Below are 15,665 nucleotides of genomic sequence, written 5' to 3' on the forward strand. Positions count from 1 at the left end.
TGCCTAAAAAAGCCTGCGGTATGCTTCTTAGCCCAGGGCTTCACTCACTCAGCAGCCTGGGCCTGATCTCCTGGACAGAGACCCTCAGCTAGCCCGTGACCAGAGGGACAACCTAAGAAAGCCAGAGCCTGGCCCCAAGCAGAAAGTGCTTTTTCTACCTTCCCAGGCAAGGCAGGAGGGAGCGAGGTATCTCTTAGGTGCCTCAGTTCTGCTGTTTCACGAGGTTGTCAGGTAAATGTTGTCACAAAACACTGCACAGTGACATGTTTACTGATATCAGAGGCGCTGTTGGAATTCCTGACTCTGAGAGAGAAGGGAATGATAGAAAACAGCTGGTCTATGTGTACCTAACCAGAAAACCCTGTTACAACCTCAGCAGGAGGTGGCCATCTAGCGTCTCCTAGAGGTACTGCAGTGTGTAGCTCCTGTCTCTCCAGGCTCAGACAATTGTCAGGAAGCTTTTCTTTATGCCCAGTCAAGCCAGTGTTTCATTGCAGATCAACATTCCCAGACCTGATCTCCAGGGCCAGGCAGAGCAAACTTGCTTCCTTCCATGCTCTGGCCAGCACAAGGTTGCATTGGGATGCCCGCTTCAGTAAGCTCTAGAAGCTTCATAAGCAGCAACTGCAGCCAAGGGGCTGCCTTGGCTTTGGGCATTGGTTTTACTTCCCTAGATGCTCCTGGGGATACTGGGCAGTGCCATCACAACACTCCCCTAACACCTGAGCTGGCACTAACACAGAGCGGCGGGCCGAGGCAAGAGAGACACTTACGCAGTTGTCCATAGCTGGTGTTCTGCCTGGTCCACAAGTCTTCAGAAGAGTGGTGCAAATTGGGGCCAGATGCTGCAGGGCTCCGTGCTGGGGTCCGGTCTGCAAGGACAGAATGCCTTGGTGAGTAGGGACCCTGCTCAGCTGTGACCATCCAGACCCACATCTTTGTACTATTTAGGAAGAGGAAACTGTCCATGAACATCAATAGTGTGGACAGAGATTGTAGGGGAAATGTATCCTAAGTGGTTTGTGCATAAAATTCCACATCTTGGACCAGGAAGGCTCACATCAGATCCATCATTAAAAAGACCGGGCAGCTAGGTGGCACAGTGGATAGGGCACCGGCTCTGGATTCAGGAGGTCCTGAGTTCAAATCTGAGCTCAGACACTTAACAATTACTAGTTGTGTGACCCTAGGCAAGTCACTTAAGCCCAATTGCCTCACCAAAAAACCAAACCAAAACATAATTAAAAAGACTTTCTTTCTCCCTCCATCCTTCCCTCCTTTCTTCCCTCCTTCCTTCCTTCCCCCTTCTTCTCCCTCTCCCTCTCCTCTCCCCCTCACCCCCGCCCACCTTTCTCTCTCTCTCTCTCTCTCTCTCTCTCTCTCTCTCTCTCTCTGTTCAATAACCCTTCTCTAGAATTCTAGAGACTGTCCATAGTAGCCATGAAGGAGGTTAGGGCTGGCCTGGACTGTCTCCCTTGACCTGTGAGGGTCCAACTTACTGGAAGTGGATGAGACAGACTTTCCAATGTCCACCAGTGAGCGGTGGATGGGCTTCTTGGTCTGGTGCCGATGTTTTCTCAAGAGGACGTAGCAGACTCTGTCTCTCAGCTCTGGCTTCAGAAGTCCATCTTCTATTTGCTTCTTGACAACATCATCTGATGGAGAAACAAACACCTTCAACACAGGGCATTGCCTAATGGGAGGAGGCAAATGGTCCATGACTCCCTCCTCATCCCTCGAGAAATCTTGGAGGCAGCATCATTGGGTGGATGGAGGAAGAAACTACAGTTTAGAAGTCAGTAAAGTCTTGACAATCCCCTCTACTTCCTCCAGTGAATTGGTCATGCCTATGTAATGACCTAAGGGAAAGAGCACAGAGCTCAGAGCTCTGCTACCTGGGATCTTGGGCAAAGCACTTCCAAATACTGGCCTCAGTTTCCTCCTCTGTAAAATTAGGAGATTGGACTAGATGACCTCTCCAGTGGCTCCCTGATCTTGATCCAGGGTTCAAGTCTTGGCTGCAATATTTATTACTTATATGTATGGCCACGGCCAGTGATTCTGGCTGTTCCTGAGGGTGTCCCATGAACAAGACTCTATCTCTTAGGATCTGGGCATTCTCTCTGCAGGCCCCCCCCCCCCACTGCCCCATGCCCCTAACACTCTCCCTTCTCTGCCTTGTGACCTCCCTGGTTTTTCTTAAGTCCCAAACTAAACCCTGACCTTTTATAGGAAGCTTTCCCCAACCCCCTTCAATCCAGTGCCTTCCATCTATTAATTTATTCATTATGTAGCTTGTTTGTCTGTATTTATTTGTTGTCTCCTTCAATAGATTGTGAGCTCCTTGAGAGGTATGAGGTAATGTCATATTTATCACCATTTTACAGTTGTGGAAACTGAGGGATGAAGTGACTTGTCTAGGGTTACACAGCTAGAAAATGTCTGAGGCAGGATTTGAACTCAGAACTTCCTAACACTCTATCTACTACATCACCTCACTGACCTTGTAAGAAACAGCATAGCATACTAGATACTTCCGGCTTTGGAGTTAGGGAGATCAGGGTTCAAGTCTTTCCTGTGATACATGCCATATGAATAACCAAGGACAAATCACTTCATCTCTCAGTGCTCCTAGCAACTCTTTTAAGTCATGCATTGGTGGGGGGCATTTCCATACTGGGAGCCCTCCCTCCAAAGAAATCCCCATACTTCCTGCACTCTTTGGGTTGTCTTGGAACTTCCAAAAGTTATCATTAGCCAGAATCTAGATAATGCTTAATGGTTTACAAATGGCTTTCCTCACAATGGTTCTGGGAGACTGGCAGTAAAAGTACAATACCTATTTCGCAGATGAGGAACTGAACTTAGAGGGATCTAAGTTCAGGAGAAGAGCCAGGACCTTAAGGGGAAGTCCAGTGTTCTCCCCATTATGCTGCCCTACCTCACAACATTTGGTTTAAAATCTGGGGAACTCATTTTTTTTGGGGTGAGACTTTGATAATTGGAAATCCATCCAGGGCCAGAGCTGGATAATTGGCTGAAAGAACCTGGTGTGGAAGTCCACACCAGGCCTCTGAGTGCCCTGGTTGCCAGCCCCACCAGGATCAGCTGCAGGGGCCTGAGCCACTGAGCAATCAGAAGGGAAGATGTGGATGGGGGCATGTTGTTTCTATCTTTAAATAGTCCAGGTGCTGTCATGTGGAAGAAGGATCAGCCAACCTTGTTCTTCTTGGCCTCAAAGGGCAAAGGGAAAAACAGGGAGGCAAACTTTGGCTGGACATAAGGAATATGCTTAGGTGCACTTGCTGCTTAATAGGCTCTGCTAGTGAGTTTTCATCATCATTGTCAAATTTCAGAGCCAAAATTAGGGTGGGGCAGCTGGAGCTTTGCCTCTGGCACTGAAAATTGGAGGGTGCAAAATTTTGAAATAATGATTTTAATAGATTGCGTAATTTTCAAATTTGTTACATTTACATTTTGACAGCATGTTCATTCCTTCAGGAGTATAGAAACTTGTTAGTTTAATTAATTCAGTTAGGAAGCCACCATATGTTATACTCTCTCTAATCCACCTTGCAGGCTACATACCAAATGAGCTCCTCCCTAACCTGGCCAAACCTGCTCCTTCAGGGCTAGTAGCTTCAACAGTAATCTTGAGGTATCTTAGTGTCTCCCCTCATGGTGTCAGGGCTGGCGGTCTCCGATATCTCCAGGGAGGTCTGTGTCTCAGGATCTCTTTACCCACAGGGATCTTCTCCTACAGCTGAGCTGAGGGTATATTTATAAAGCATGACATAACGTCTTGGTGCTGATTGCCCCTGGCGCCAAAACCTATAACCCAACAGATTCAGTTCCCTTCACCAGAGGCCCATGCAGACCCAGTGAGATAGGAAGGTTTGTCAAAACTTCCTTCAGGAGGAGAGGTGACCTGAGCAGTGAAATGGGCCATTCGATCAATCCTCTCTTACCTATGATCTGTGGTAAGGAGCAGCTATCTAAATCCAGGAGCACAGTTCCAGTCTGGAGGCAGGTTCGGAGTTCAAACAAGCTATGCAGAGACAGTGTGGACACATGGGGTTTACTCCATCTCTCACCTCCTTCTTCAACCTTCTCTTCAAACTTTACCCACCTAGAAAGAAATGAGGAGGAAATTCAGTTTGAGCAGGGCTGGGGTTTGGGGCAGGGTATGTGAGAGCAGTGGACTTGTCTTGGTGGGCTCCATGTTCCGGGGTCAAAGGTGAGGGAGCATGCAGGGGTTCCTCACACCTGTGCTATCTCTAAAAGATCTTTGCAAAGGTCCTGGAACCAAACAATTGTCACAAACCTGGTAGCCAAGGCTGATCTCGCTCAGAGTCTATGACACATTTATTAAACACATGTGACAAACAATTATGCTAAGCAAGCAAGACAGTTCTGCTCTTATCAGGAAAGACAACACATCAAGGGGAGCTGGAAGGTGGGGGTGGTATTTATCACACTTGGTGTCCATCCACCTCTACTGTTTGTGACTTGAAGAATGCTGGGACAGACTTGAAAACATCTTCACCAAGCACCCTCCACCACCCCCCCCCCGCCCCCCACCTTCTGAAATTTACAAATTACTGGTCCTCTGGCCTGAGAAATTGAAGTCCCATATAAAAGGGATCTGGGAGGGCAAAGGCAATAAGCCAGGGATCCTTAGATGTTCTTTTTTTTTTTTTTTTGTGGTACTGGGGGGACTATAAATTTTCTTGGAGCCTTGAGATCAATGGTACCTGAGGGAAACAAAATGACAATTAAGGTAGAAATATAGTCAGTTGCTTAGGTGCAACAAAAAGGAAGGAGCAATGAGGGATAATTTTTTTGGGGGGGGGGCAATGAAGGTTAAGTGACTTGCCCAGGGTCATACAGCTACTAAGTGGTGTCTGAGGTCAGATTTGAACTCAGGTCTTCCTGAATCCAGGGCTGGTGCTTTATCCATTGTACCACCTAGCTGCCCCTGGGATACTTTTTAAATATGAATTTTAGTTGATCCACATGTTATTAGTAACTAAATTACTTACTATAACTTATAGTCAATTAAAATAATCCATGTAATGAGAAAGGTGAAAGCCTTCTGGTGAAAAAGACACCCACTACCTGTGTGATTCTGGGCAATGATTTTTCCCTCTCTGGGCCATAATCTTAGAATGAAGTCCCTGGATATTGAAGGCTGCCAAGGGCACAACTTTGAAGCTTTGTCTACACTTCAAGGATTTGTAAACACACCTATCCTTTATCTGGTGAAGAATTTACCCCTGTGCAACAGTCATGAAAGGTGTCCCATCTCCTTCTTTCCCATTTTTTTTTTTGGTGGTCTTATTTTTAGTATTCAGGTCATGCATCCATTTTGCATTTATGTGGTATAAGGGGCTGGTCTAAACCCATCCTCCATCTGGCTGCTTTCCAGTTTTTCCAGAAATTATCAGATAAGGAGCTCTTCCCTAGATAATTTATGTTTTCAGGTTTATCAAACTCTGGGTTATCGAGTGAGTTTAATGCTTCCCAATTCTTGCCTCATCTTTTCTCTATTGATCATCTTTTCTAATTCTTAATCAGGATTAAATACTTTTCAGGATCCCAGCCTTATAACAGGTTTTAATCTGGAAGTTCTATTCTGTAAGAGTTATTTATTTTTAATGTAACTGACACCTGGAAGGTCAAGGGTCACACTTAAACAACTGCTTTAATTTTGTTTTTCTTGGAAATTGAAAATGCTAAAGTCACATTCCTTTCAAAGCAAGCACATGATACAAAAATATTTATAGCTGCTCTTTACGTGGTAGCAAGGAATTGGAAGTTGAGGGGGTGCCCATCAATTGGGGAATGGCTGGACAAGTTGTGGTATATGAATACAATGGAATACTATTGTGCTGTAAGAAATGATGAGCAGGAAGAGTTCAGAGAAACCTGGAGGGTCTTACGTGAGCTGATGATGAGTGAGATGAGCAGAACCAGAAGAACATTGTACACAGTATCATCAACATTGAGTGTTGACCTACTGTGATGGACTATATTCTTCTCACCAATGCAATGGTACAGAAGAGTTCCAGGGAACTCATGATAGAAGAGGATCTCCAAATCCAAGAAAAAAAAAAGAAAGAAAGAACTGTGGAGTATAGATGCTGATTGAACCATATTATTTCTTTTGTTTTGGGTGCTGTTGTTTTTTTTTTTTTTCTATTTTGAGGTTTTGCATCACTGCTCTGATTCTTTCTCTTGTAACAAGATTAATGCAGAAATAGGATTAATGGTATTATGTGTATATATATATGTGTGTGTATATATATATGTATATGTATAGAGATATATGGATATAACCTATATCAGATTACCTGCTGTCTAGGGGAGGGGGGAGGGAGGGGAGGGAGGAAGAAAAATCTGAAATTGTAAAGCATGTATAAACAAAAGTTGAGAACTATCTTTACATGTAACGGAAAAAATAAAATACTTCATACATTTAAAAAAAAAAGCAAGCACATGAAACCTAAAATTGTATTCAGTACTGCCAATTAAATGGGGATAGACAAGAGTCAGTTAGTCAATAAACATATATTAAGTGCTTGTTTTATGCTAGGCACTGTGCTAAGCACTGGAGATATAAATATGGGAAGAAAAAAGAGAGGCAGGGAAAGAGAGAAATGGATAGATGCTACAGAGAGCTGTATGTAAAAGAGGGGAATGAGACAGAGCAGGAAGAAAAGGAGCTCAATGGGATTTGAAATGAAGAATTCATGTTCATGCTTCCTATTTATTTAGTAGCCTTATTAATGGTGATCAAAGATTATCACTACAAACCTTAGAAATGGAGATTAGACCTGAGACCATTGAACATAATTTTAGATTCCTCTGGCCACATCTTGACTTAGAAAACCACAAATTAACATTATGTTTTGTTGTATTATTTATTTTATTAAACATTTTCCAATGACATTTTAATCTGGTTTGGACTCAGTTTGACACCTCTGACACATCATACCCAAATTTGTGTAATAACAAACAACTAAAGTACGGCTCTAGCTTCACTTGGGTGCACAGAGAGCCTTTCCAAGAAAGAGATTGAAGCCCATTCCCATATATTGGAATTAATCAACAAACAATCATTTGTTAAAATCCAGCTGTGTGCAAACTGCCATGGTGGAAACCTTAGGTATAGACAAAGCATGGTCCCTGCCATTGTGGAGTTTATTTTATTTTATTTTTTGAAGGTAATTGGGGGGGTTAAGTGACTTGCCCAGAGTAAAAGCTACTAAATGTCTGAGGTTGGATTTGAACTCAGTTCCTGCTGACTGCAGGGCTGATGCTCTAACCACTGTGCCACCTAACTTCCCCTATTGTGGAGCTTATGGTCCAGCAGAGGGATGAGAGTCAAACTCAAGTCACTCCAGTACAGTAGTACATAATAGGTGTGCCAGGTAGTTGTATCTGTGTGAGGAATGGGGAAGACCAGGGGAGTCATCATGGAGAAAGGGGCATTTGAGTTCACTTTGTTTTTGTTTTGTTTTGTTTTTTTGTGTGTGTGGCAATTAGGGTTAAGTGACTTGCCCAGGGTCACACAGCTAGTTAGTGTCAAGTGTCTGAGGCCAGGTTTGAACTCAGGTCCTCCTGAATCCAGGGCTGGTGCTTTGCCCACTGTGCCACCTAGCTGCCCCTTGAGTTCACTTTGAAAGATAGTGAAGAGGGTGAAGAAAATAGGGCATAAAGAACAGTGTGGGGGCAGCTAGGTGGTGAAGTGGATAGAGCACTGGCCCTGGATTCAGGAGGACCTGAGTTCAAATCCAGTCTCAGACACTTAACATTCACTAGCTGTGTGACCCTGGGCAAGTCACTCAACCCCAATTGCCACACAAAAAAACCAAAACCAAAAACAAAAAGGAGGAAGGACAGAGACCATACTGGGAGTGAGAGTAATGCATTTTGATGCCCAGAGGGTGTAGAAAGGAATAATAAGAGATAAAATTGGGAAGGGAGGAGAATCCTAGGATGCAGAAGCCAGACAGCAATGAATGGGAAAGAAAATGTGTGGTGCTGAAGGGGAGGTGGCCAGGGTGGGTGGCTAGGAGTTTAAGAGTGAAAAGGAAGGGGGCAGCTAGGTGGCACAGTGGATAGAGCACCGGCCCTGGAGTCAGGAGGACCTGAGTTCAAATCCGACCTCAGACACTTAACACTTACTAGCTGCGTGACCCTGAGCAAGTCACTTAACCCCAACTGCCTCACCAAAAAAAAAAAAAAAAAAAAAAGAGTGAAAAGGAAGAGATACCTTGAGGAGATAGCAGGGTCAAGAGAAGGGTTTCTCTCTCTAGCTCCCACACCATCTCACCCCAAAGAATAGAGGATCCCTGAATAGTCTGGCAAGCGTCTTGCTGATTGGGAGAAATTGAAGAAGAAAGAGGAAAATACGGATGGCCAAGCTCTTGGTTGAGATGTGTGGAGAAGGGATAAAGAGGGGATTATCCTTGTTTCCTCCTTGGAGGTTGGAGCAAAGGAGGAGAGAATGGGGAAAGATATCGGATTGGTTTTGAGGTGTAGAATAGGGCAGATGAGGGACTTTACAAAATACGAATCTTCTTCGGATTGGAGGCATCTGAGCATATTTGTAGGGAAGTGTCCAAAGATGCACTGGGGGAATGTGGGTGGGTTACTGCTTGAAAAAAGGACCTAGAAGGTGCCAAATTTCATCTCCCCTCTGAGCCTAGTAGGTGCTACCACATCCCACTATCATTGAAGCAGAGTTTTCTCTGCTTTGGGGTTCTCCTCAGCAGACTCAATAGAAAAAGCCCCCCTTTGGCACCAATATTTCTCTCATGGCTTCCCTCAATGCTACCTCCAGTGCTGTGGATGGAGGTTAAACACAAACATGTCTGTCTATCTTCCAGATCCTAATCTCTGCAAAGATATTGTCAAACCGACCAGGGCAGAGACATCACAAACCCATGGATGAGGATGCAAGAAGCAGCTGGAAACTTTCATCACCTGACAGACTTCCTTCACCCTCCAGCCAGTAAAGGCAGCTAGCCTCTAAGAAGGAACAGCAGGCTTCCTGTCCCTGTCTGAGGCAGGATTTGAACCCATGCCTATGGCTTCCCTAGGACATGGGACAGGCAACTTAGTGTAGAGAGAGTGAGGGTGCGGAACCTGATATCACAAACATGTGGATTCAAATACTGACTCTGAGCCTAATCATCCATGTGACCATGGGCAAGAAATACAAATTCTGAACCACAGCTTACTCATCTATGAAATGGTGATAATATCTATATTATTAAAAATTATTAATTAAATGCCTACGAGGTGCCAGGCACCGTACTGGGCTCTGCAACCAAAGTGACAAAAACAACACAGTCCCTGCTCTGAAGCAGCTGATAACCACCTAGTGCCGTTGGATATCTTGCTGTTCCTCACACACCATGCTCTATCTCCCAACTTTGTGCTTCTTCACTCACTCTTTCCCATGCTGGGAAGGCTCTTCCTCGTCCTCTCTATTTCTTGGCTTCCTTAAAGACTCAGCTCAGATCCCACCTTCTATAGGAGATCTTGTCTTCCCCCTCACCCTATGTGTCTTCCCTCTGAGATTATCACCCATTTACACCATATGGAAGTGCATATATGTATACATCATTGTCTATCTATAGTTTGTACATAGTTACTTGCATGTTGTTTCCTCTATTAGCATGGGAGCTCCTCGAAGACATCGATGGCATTATTGCTTTTTATTTTTTACCCCCAGCACTTAGCATAGTGCATGGCATGTAGTTGGCACTTAATAAATGCTTATTAATGATGATGAAGTAATCACGATAAGCTAGTATTGATATAGCACTTTCTGAGGTTTGCAGAGCACTTTACACATATAATCTCATTTGATCCTCACAAGCTTGGAAGGTAGTGTCATTATTATTCTCATTTTACCAATTCAGAATCTGAGGCAGAAACAGACTAAATGTTTAAGGTTATACAGCTGGTATATGAGGCCAGATTTGAACTTAGATCTCCTGACTCTTGGTCTGGTGCTCTAACTTGCAGGGAATTTTCTTAAAGATTAAATGAGATAATGTTACAAAGTGCTTTGCAAATTTTAGATCATCATATGAACATAAATTACCATTATTCCTCTCAAGTGATTATCCAACCTTTGTTTGAAGACCACCAGTAAGTGTGTGTGGGTGGGGAGGAATGTGAAGTGCTGCCTCCAATCTAATTCAAGCCCTTTTGTAATGTATTTATCCCTCTTATAACATCCTCAGATAGTCACCTAGCCTTTGCTAGGTGAGGGCTTCTGGGATGGGTAACTCAACTCTGCTTTGGACAACTCAATCACTAGAAAGGGAATAGCTAGGGGGCGCCACAGTGCACAGAGAGCTGGGCCTGGAGTCAGGGAGACTCCTCTTCTTGAGTTCAAATCTGGCCTCAGACCTTACTAGCTGGGTGACCCTGGGCAAGTCATTTTATCCTGTTTGCCTCAGTTTCCTCACTTGGACAATGAGCTAGAGAAGGAAATGGAAAGCCATTCCAATGTCTTTGCCAAGAAAACCCCAAATGAAGTTGTGATGAGTCAAACATGATTGAAACGACTGAACAACAACAAAAGCACCAGAAATGTCTTTTTAAAACACACTGTGCTAAAGTCTTTTGTAACTAACTCTCTCCCATGGACATTGTTTTCTCCTTTGGGGCCAAACATAATAGCTTGAATCTCTCTTTCATAAGATGGACCTTCAAATATTGGAATAGAAGTACAAGAAGTTACAATAATTATCCTATCCTTGATATTATGTTGCATAATATATTCTTTATATTATATCCATTAGAATATCCTTTGCTATCCCCATCCTTCTCTTCTCCAGGGTAAATGGTCCAAATGATCCCAGTTCCTTCAGCTGATCTTTATTTAGCAAGGTTTTGAGTGCTATGTCTTTGTTAAAGAAATCAAGAAGCTGACCTTTGCAAGCCAGGAGCATGTTCCCTATTTCCTGGAACTGTCTCTTAAGCAATCTCTCCTTCTCTGTTGGTTCCATCTCTAATGCTTGTAAACATGCCCAACTTTCCCTCATTTTTAAGAAACTTTCCCTAGCTCCTACCATACCCACTTACTCTTGTCTTTCTCTCTTCTCTGTCTGTCTGTGTCTCCCCCATCTATCGAGGTCAGGAACTGTTTTTGCTTTTTCTTTGTATATGCATACTGGCTGTGAGAGAGTAACTTAACTTTTCTGTGCCCTAATAATAATAATTAACATTTACATAGAGCCTACTTTGTGCCCAGCACTGTACTAAGTATTTTACAAATACCATCCATTTTATTTGATCCTTACAACAACTCTGGGAGGTAGATGGTATAATTATGCCTGTTTTACAGATGAAGACACTGAGGCAGGCAGCAGTTCAGTGACTTGCCCAGGGTCACATAACCAGTAAGTATCTGAGGCAGGATTTTGAACTCATATCTCCCAGACTCCAGGACCAGTGCTCTAACCACTGCACTGCAAAAATCAAAGAAGCAGAATCGATGTCTACATAGATCATAAACGTAATAAATGTAGCATCAATGAGGACTTTGGGGTGTACCCAAATGGGGGACAAGACATCCTCTCCGAACCAGTGTTGGGCAAATACCCTACCAGGTCACTAGATGGAATCCAGGAGCACAATAGCTCAGAGCATATGGCGCCATTGTCCTCTGCACTGATATAATTCAATTCAGCAAATATTCATTTCAGTGCTAGATGATCTGAGGGAACACAAGGTTCAGATGAGAGAGACCCTTCCCCCTTGGTGCAAGAGTGACGTAAGGGGATAAGATGTGAATTCAGATCACTGTACTATTTCCAATGACTTGATGGGAGCCACCAAGGGACATCCTGCTTTAGTGATGTGATCCTTGTCCACCCCAACCCTCCATAAAGGAATAGTGAAAGCCCTTCCTCAATAGGGTACATGCTTAGAGTGAGATGGGTTTATATGGACCCACAATCTCTTCCATGCAAGAGCTTTAGTGACCAAGAGTTGTGTGCAGCTGGGCAGTGAGGGTCACCTGAGCTAACCAGCTATCTGGAACTCTACAGCCTTCCCATCCCTGGCCAAAGGAACTGCAACTAGGCTGTCTCTTGGCTTTCACCCCCAGAATTCCCCAGCCAAGAGTTTCTCAGCAGAGAATACCTGTTCACAGGCAGACAGCTGACCATTCTTTAGCTTCACTTTGTAATCGTCAATCACCATTCCAAGGAAGCTGTCAGGTCTGCCCTGCCCTTCACTGCCTTCAAACTACATGACCAAGCATTCAAGGCCCCAGACTTTTTCCTCCTACCCCTCTCTGGCTATTCCTTTCTACTAACTCTTTTCCTTCAGCCAAAATAGTCTACTCATTGTTGTTCAAGTAAAACCTCCTCTTTCTCACCTCCAAGTCCTTATTTATGTTGGCTGGGATGCCCTTCTACCTCTTCTCATGTACAGGATCCTGGGTCAGATACAAGTCAGAAAATGAAGAAATCTTAAAGATCCCCATCTCTCAAATTTTACAGCTAAAAAACTGAAGTGAGTAAGCCATTACTCCAACATCTATCACACAGGTAGTTAAGTAGCACAAATGGGATTTGAGCCTAGGGACTTCTGACTTTAAATCCATCACTTGTTCTATCATGACACTATGTAGGCCATCTCCAAACACAAGTCAGTTTTCTTTCTTTTTTTTCTTCAGTGAGGCAATTGGGGTTAAGTGACTTGCCCAGGGTCACACAGCTAGTAAGTGTCAAGTGCCTGAGACTGGATTTGAACTCAGGTCCTCCTGAATCCAGGGCCAGTGCTCTATCCACTGTGCCACCTAGCTGCCCCCCAGTCAGTTTTCAAAGGATGGCTCAAGTTCCACATCTTCCATAGTCTTTTCTGATCACCCATCTTGTGGATTTCCCCTTTTCCTGAGATCCTTTCTATGACATGGTGATGAAATAATGGGATTTAGCAGATACTCAAAGATCCACCTGGAGATTAATCTATATTGATTGAATCAAGTGAGAGTGATTGACTGCTGATTAAGCCTACTTCAAGTTAATTGGATTGTAATCACACCTGGCTATCCCTTAAGAAGGTATTGTTCTCAGAAACTAGACTGTGAACTAAACTTGAGAACACCTTCAAAACCAATGGATTTGGATGATGCCAACCAATCAGCTTGAAGCAGTGTGTAAGGACCGCCTCTGTTTCAGACCTATAAAAAGCTTCCACAATCAGTTTGCTGGAGAGTTCCTGATTAAAGCAGGCTCGTGGAGGAGGACCTGAGGAAGAACCCAACCAGGCTGGAACTCTAGGCTAGATAGACCTTTTCTTAACTTTCTGAACTCCATGTTAATACCTGTATGCTTTAATAAATGCTTAATGCCCAAAGACTGGTGCTGAATCTTCTAATTTAAGGCGATCACACAATATAGATTTTAAACATCACAACATGTATTAATCTTGTCATTTAATCACATACTGCCTCATGATACTCAATTAAATTGTGAGTTAACTTTTTACATATCTTAAGAGGAAAGACAGAGAAAAAAGAATAGGATAAAATCCATAACAAATTAAAATAAAGGACAAAGATGAGAACAAACTGCAAATAACAGTAACTCCAATCTGACTTATTAAAAAGTTATTGATGGGGCAGCTAGGTGGCACAGTAGATAGAGCACTGGCCCTGAATTCAGGAGGACCTAAGTTCAAATCCAGCCTCACCCTTGACACTAACTAGCTGTGTGACCCTGGGCAAGTCACTTAACCCCATTTGCCTCACCAAAAAAAAAAAAAGTTATTGATGCTACAAAGTGGAAATGGATAAAGGAAAAGATATTGACATAGTCTCCTACCATTTCCTACTGAACTTTAACCCATGAAAAGTAATTAATTATCACAAAAGGAGCACAAAGGCCTCCTTATCCAGCAAATTTTGCCAAGTAGAGAGACTTGACAGTAAGGGGAAACATCAGGTTAGACTATAAACTCATTTGAAAAATGTTACGGAGAATGCTGAAAGATCGTGAGCAGAATCTCATTACAAGATAAAGCACGGTGGATGGGAAAATGAGTCACATTAAAACTCTAATAAGAGAGATAATCCCAGAGCATTTAGAGAAGAAACTTGGAAGGAAGAAAATTTCCCAAGATGGAGTATTTCTGCGCCAGCATTTGTATAGTGATCTCTTCTCTTTGACTCCACTTTCTGTTGCACTATCAAGTGGAAAAGACACTTGAAAAGTTGAAGTTGGAAAGAGCAGCTGGACTTTATCAAATATATGCAGAAGAAATCTGTGCCAGCTGGGGTGTTGTGTGATAATTTCAAAGACACTGAAGGACTGAGAGTCTCAAAATATCTCAAAGACAGGAAGACTAGAAGCAATCGCAGATGGTATTACCCCCAACAAAAAGTGATTGAGAAGATGCCAACCACTCCTGACTCATGTATCTATTTTCTCATCTTGAGACTATCTTTATAAACATTTAAGAAGGAAAGAACAAGCATCTATTGAGCACCTACTATGTGCCAGGCGCTGAGTTAAGCACTTTATAAATATTACCTTAATTAGATCCTAACAACCTTGGGAGGTGGGTGCTGTTATTAACCCCATTTTACACCTGAGAAAAGTGACTTTCCTAGAGTCACACAGCTAGTAAGTATTTGAGGTCATATTTGAACTCAGATCTTGACTTCAGTCCCAGTGCTCTATCGCTTAGCTACTTAACAGTCTACACACATATCAAGAATATTCTTAATGAAACTATGAGAAAGGAACAGGCACATTTTGCATTGGATTCTTCTGTAGCAGATGGCATCTTCAGAGTCACACAATTGACTAATAGAGGGACAGAATGCAAGATCTCATTGCATTTTATTGTTCACTGACTTAAAAAGACTCAGTAGATCAAAAGGAAGTCTTAAAGACTGTACTTCCATGTTGCTGTTCAGTCATTTCAGTCATGTCTGGTTCTTCATGACCCCATATGGGGTTTTCTTGGCAAAGATGCTAGAGTGGTTTGCCATTTTCTTCTCCAGCTCATTTTACAGATGAGGAAACTGAGGCAAATAGGATTAAGTGACTTTCCCAGGGTCACCTAGCTATCTAAGTGTCTGAGGCCAGATTTGAACTCAGGAAGATGAATCTTCCCGACTCCAACCTCTATCTCTGTGCCACCTAGCTACCCCCTAACCCTTCCATAAGAAGTCAAATATATGTATATACATATATATCTGATGATTACTTAAGATTTCTTGATAGATGCAACCATAAAGAACTTTGTTCAGTAATAAATGGATTATTGGTACCAAGAGAGGCACAGAAAAAGGAAATGTCAGCTTGCCAAAGAATCCAAACTGATTCTACCCCTGAAATTTCTCTCAGAGACTTCTCTTCTTTATTCCCAACTGCCAACACCCTGGCATGTGTCCTCCCTAGCACCCACATCGACTGTTTCTGTAAGTTCCCACAAGACCTACCTGCCTCCTTTCTCACTCCACTACATTCCATCCTTCACATTAGCAGTAGGCAGCTTAATCTTCCTTATTCAATTCAATAACAAACCCTTATCATCTCAGTTTCAGGCATTGTGCTAACTAAGTGTTGGGAGATTAAAAACAAAACAAGAAAAGCCAAGACCCATCCTCAAGAAGCTTTTCT

At 43.1% G+C, this 15,665-nt stretch overlaps 1 protein-coding gene across 1 annotated transcript in view; it reads right to left on the bottom strand.

Moving 5' to 3' along the window:
* The window catches only part of SLC4A5 (solute carrier family 4 member 5), an 81,200-nt gene that overhangs the window by 42,918 nt on the left and 22,617 nt on the right, over window positions 1–15,665 (bottom strand). The window contains exons 3-5 of the mRNA XM_043987773.1: window positions 3,969–4,129; window positions 1,500–1,655; window positions 774–872 (exon numbers count right to left, since the gene is read on the bottom strand). Coding sequence (XP_043843708.1) covers window positions 774–872; window positions 1,500–1,655; window positions 3,969–4,129 — 416 coding nt within the window. The remainder of the gene's footprint in view (window positions 1–773; window positions 873–1,499; window positions 1,656–3,968; window positions 4,130–15,665) is intronic.

The sequence above is a fragment of the Dromiciops gliroides genome, chromosome 2 (assembly GCF_019393635.1).
Source record: "Dromiciops gliroides isolate mDroGli1 chromosome 2, mDroGli1.pri, whole genome shotgun sequence".
NCBI classification, from domain to species: domain Eukaryota; kingdom Metazoa; phylum Chordata; class Mammalia; order Microbiotheria; family Microbiotheriidae; genus Dromiciops; species Dromiciops gliroides.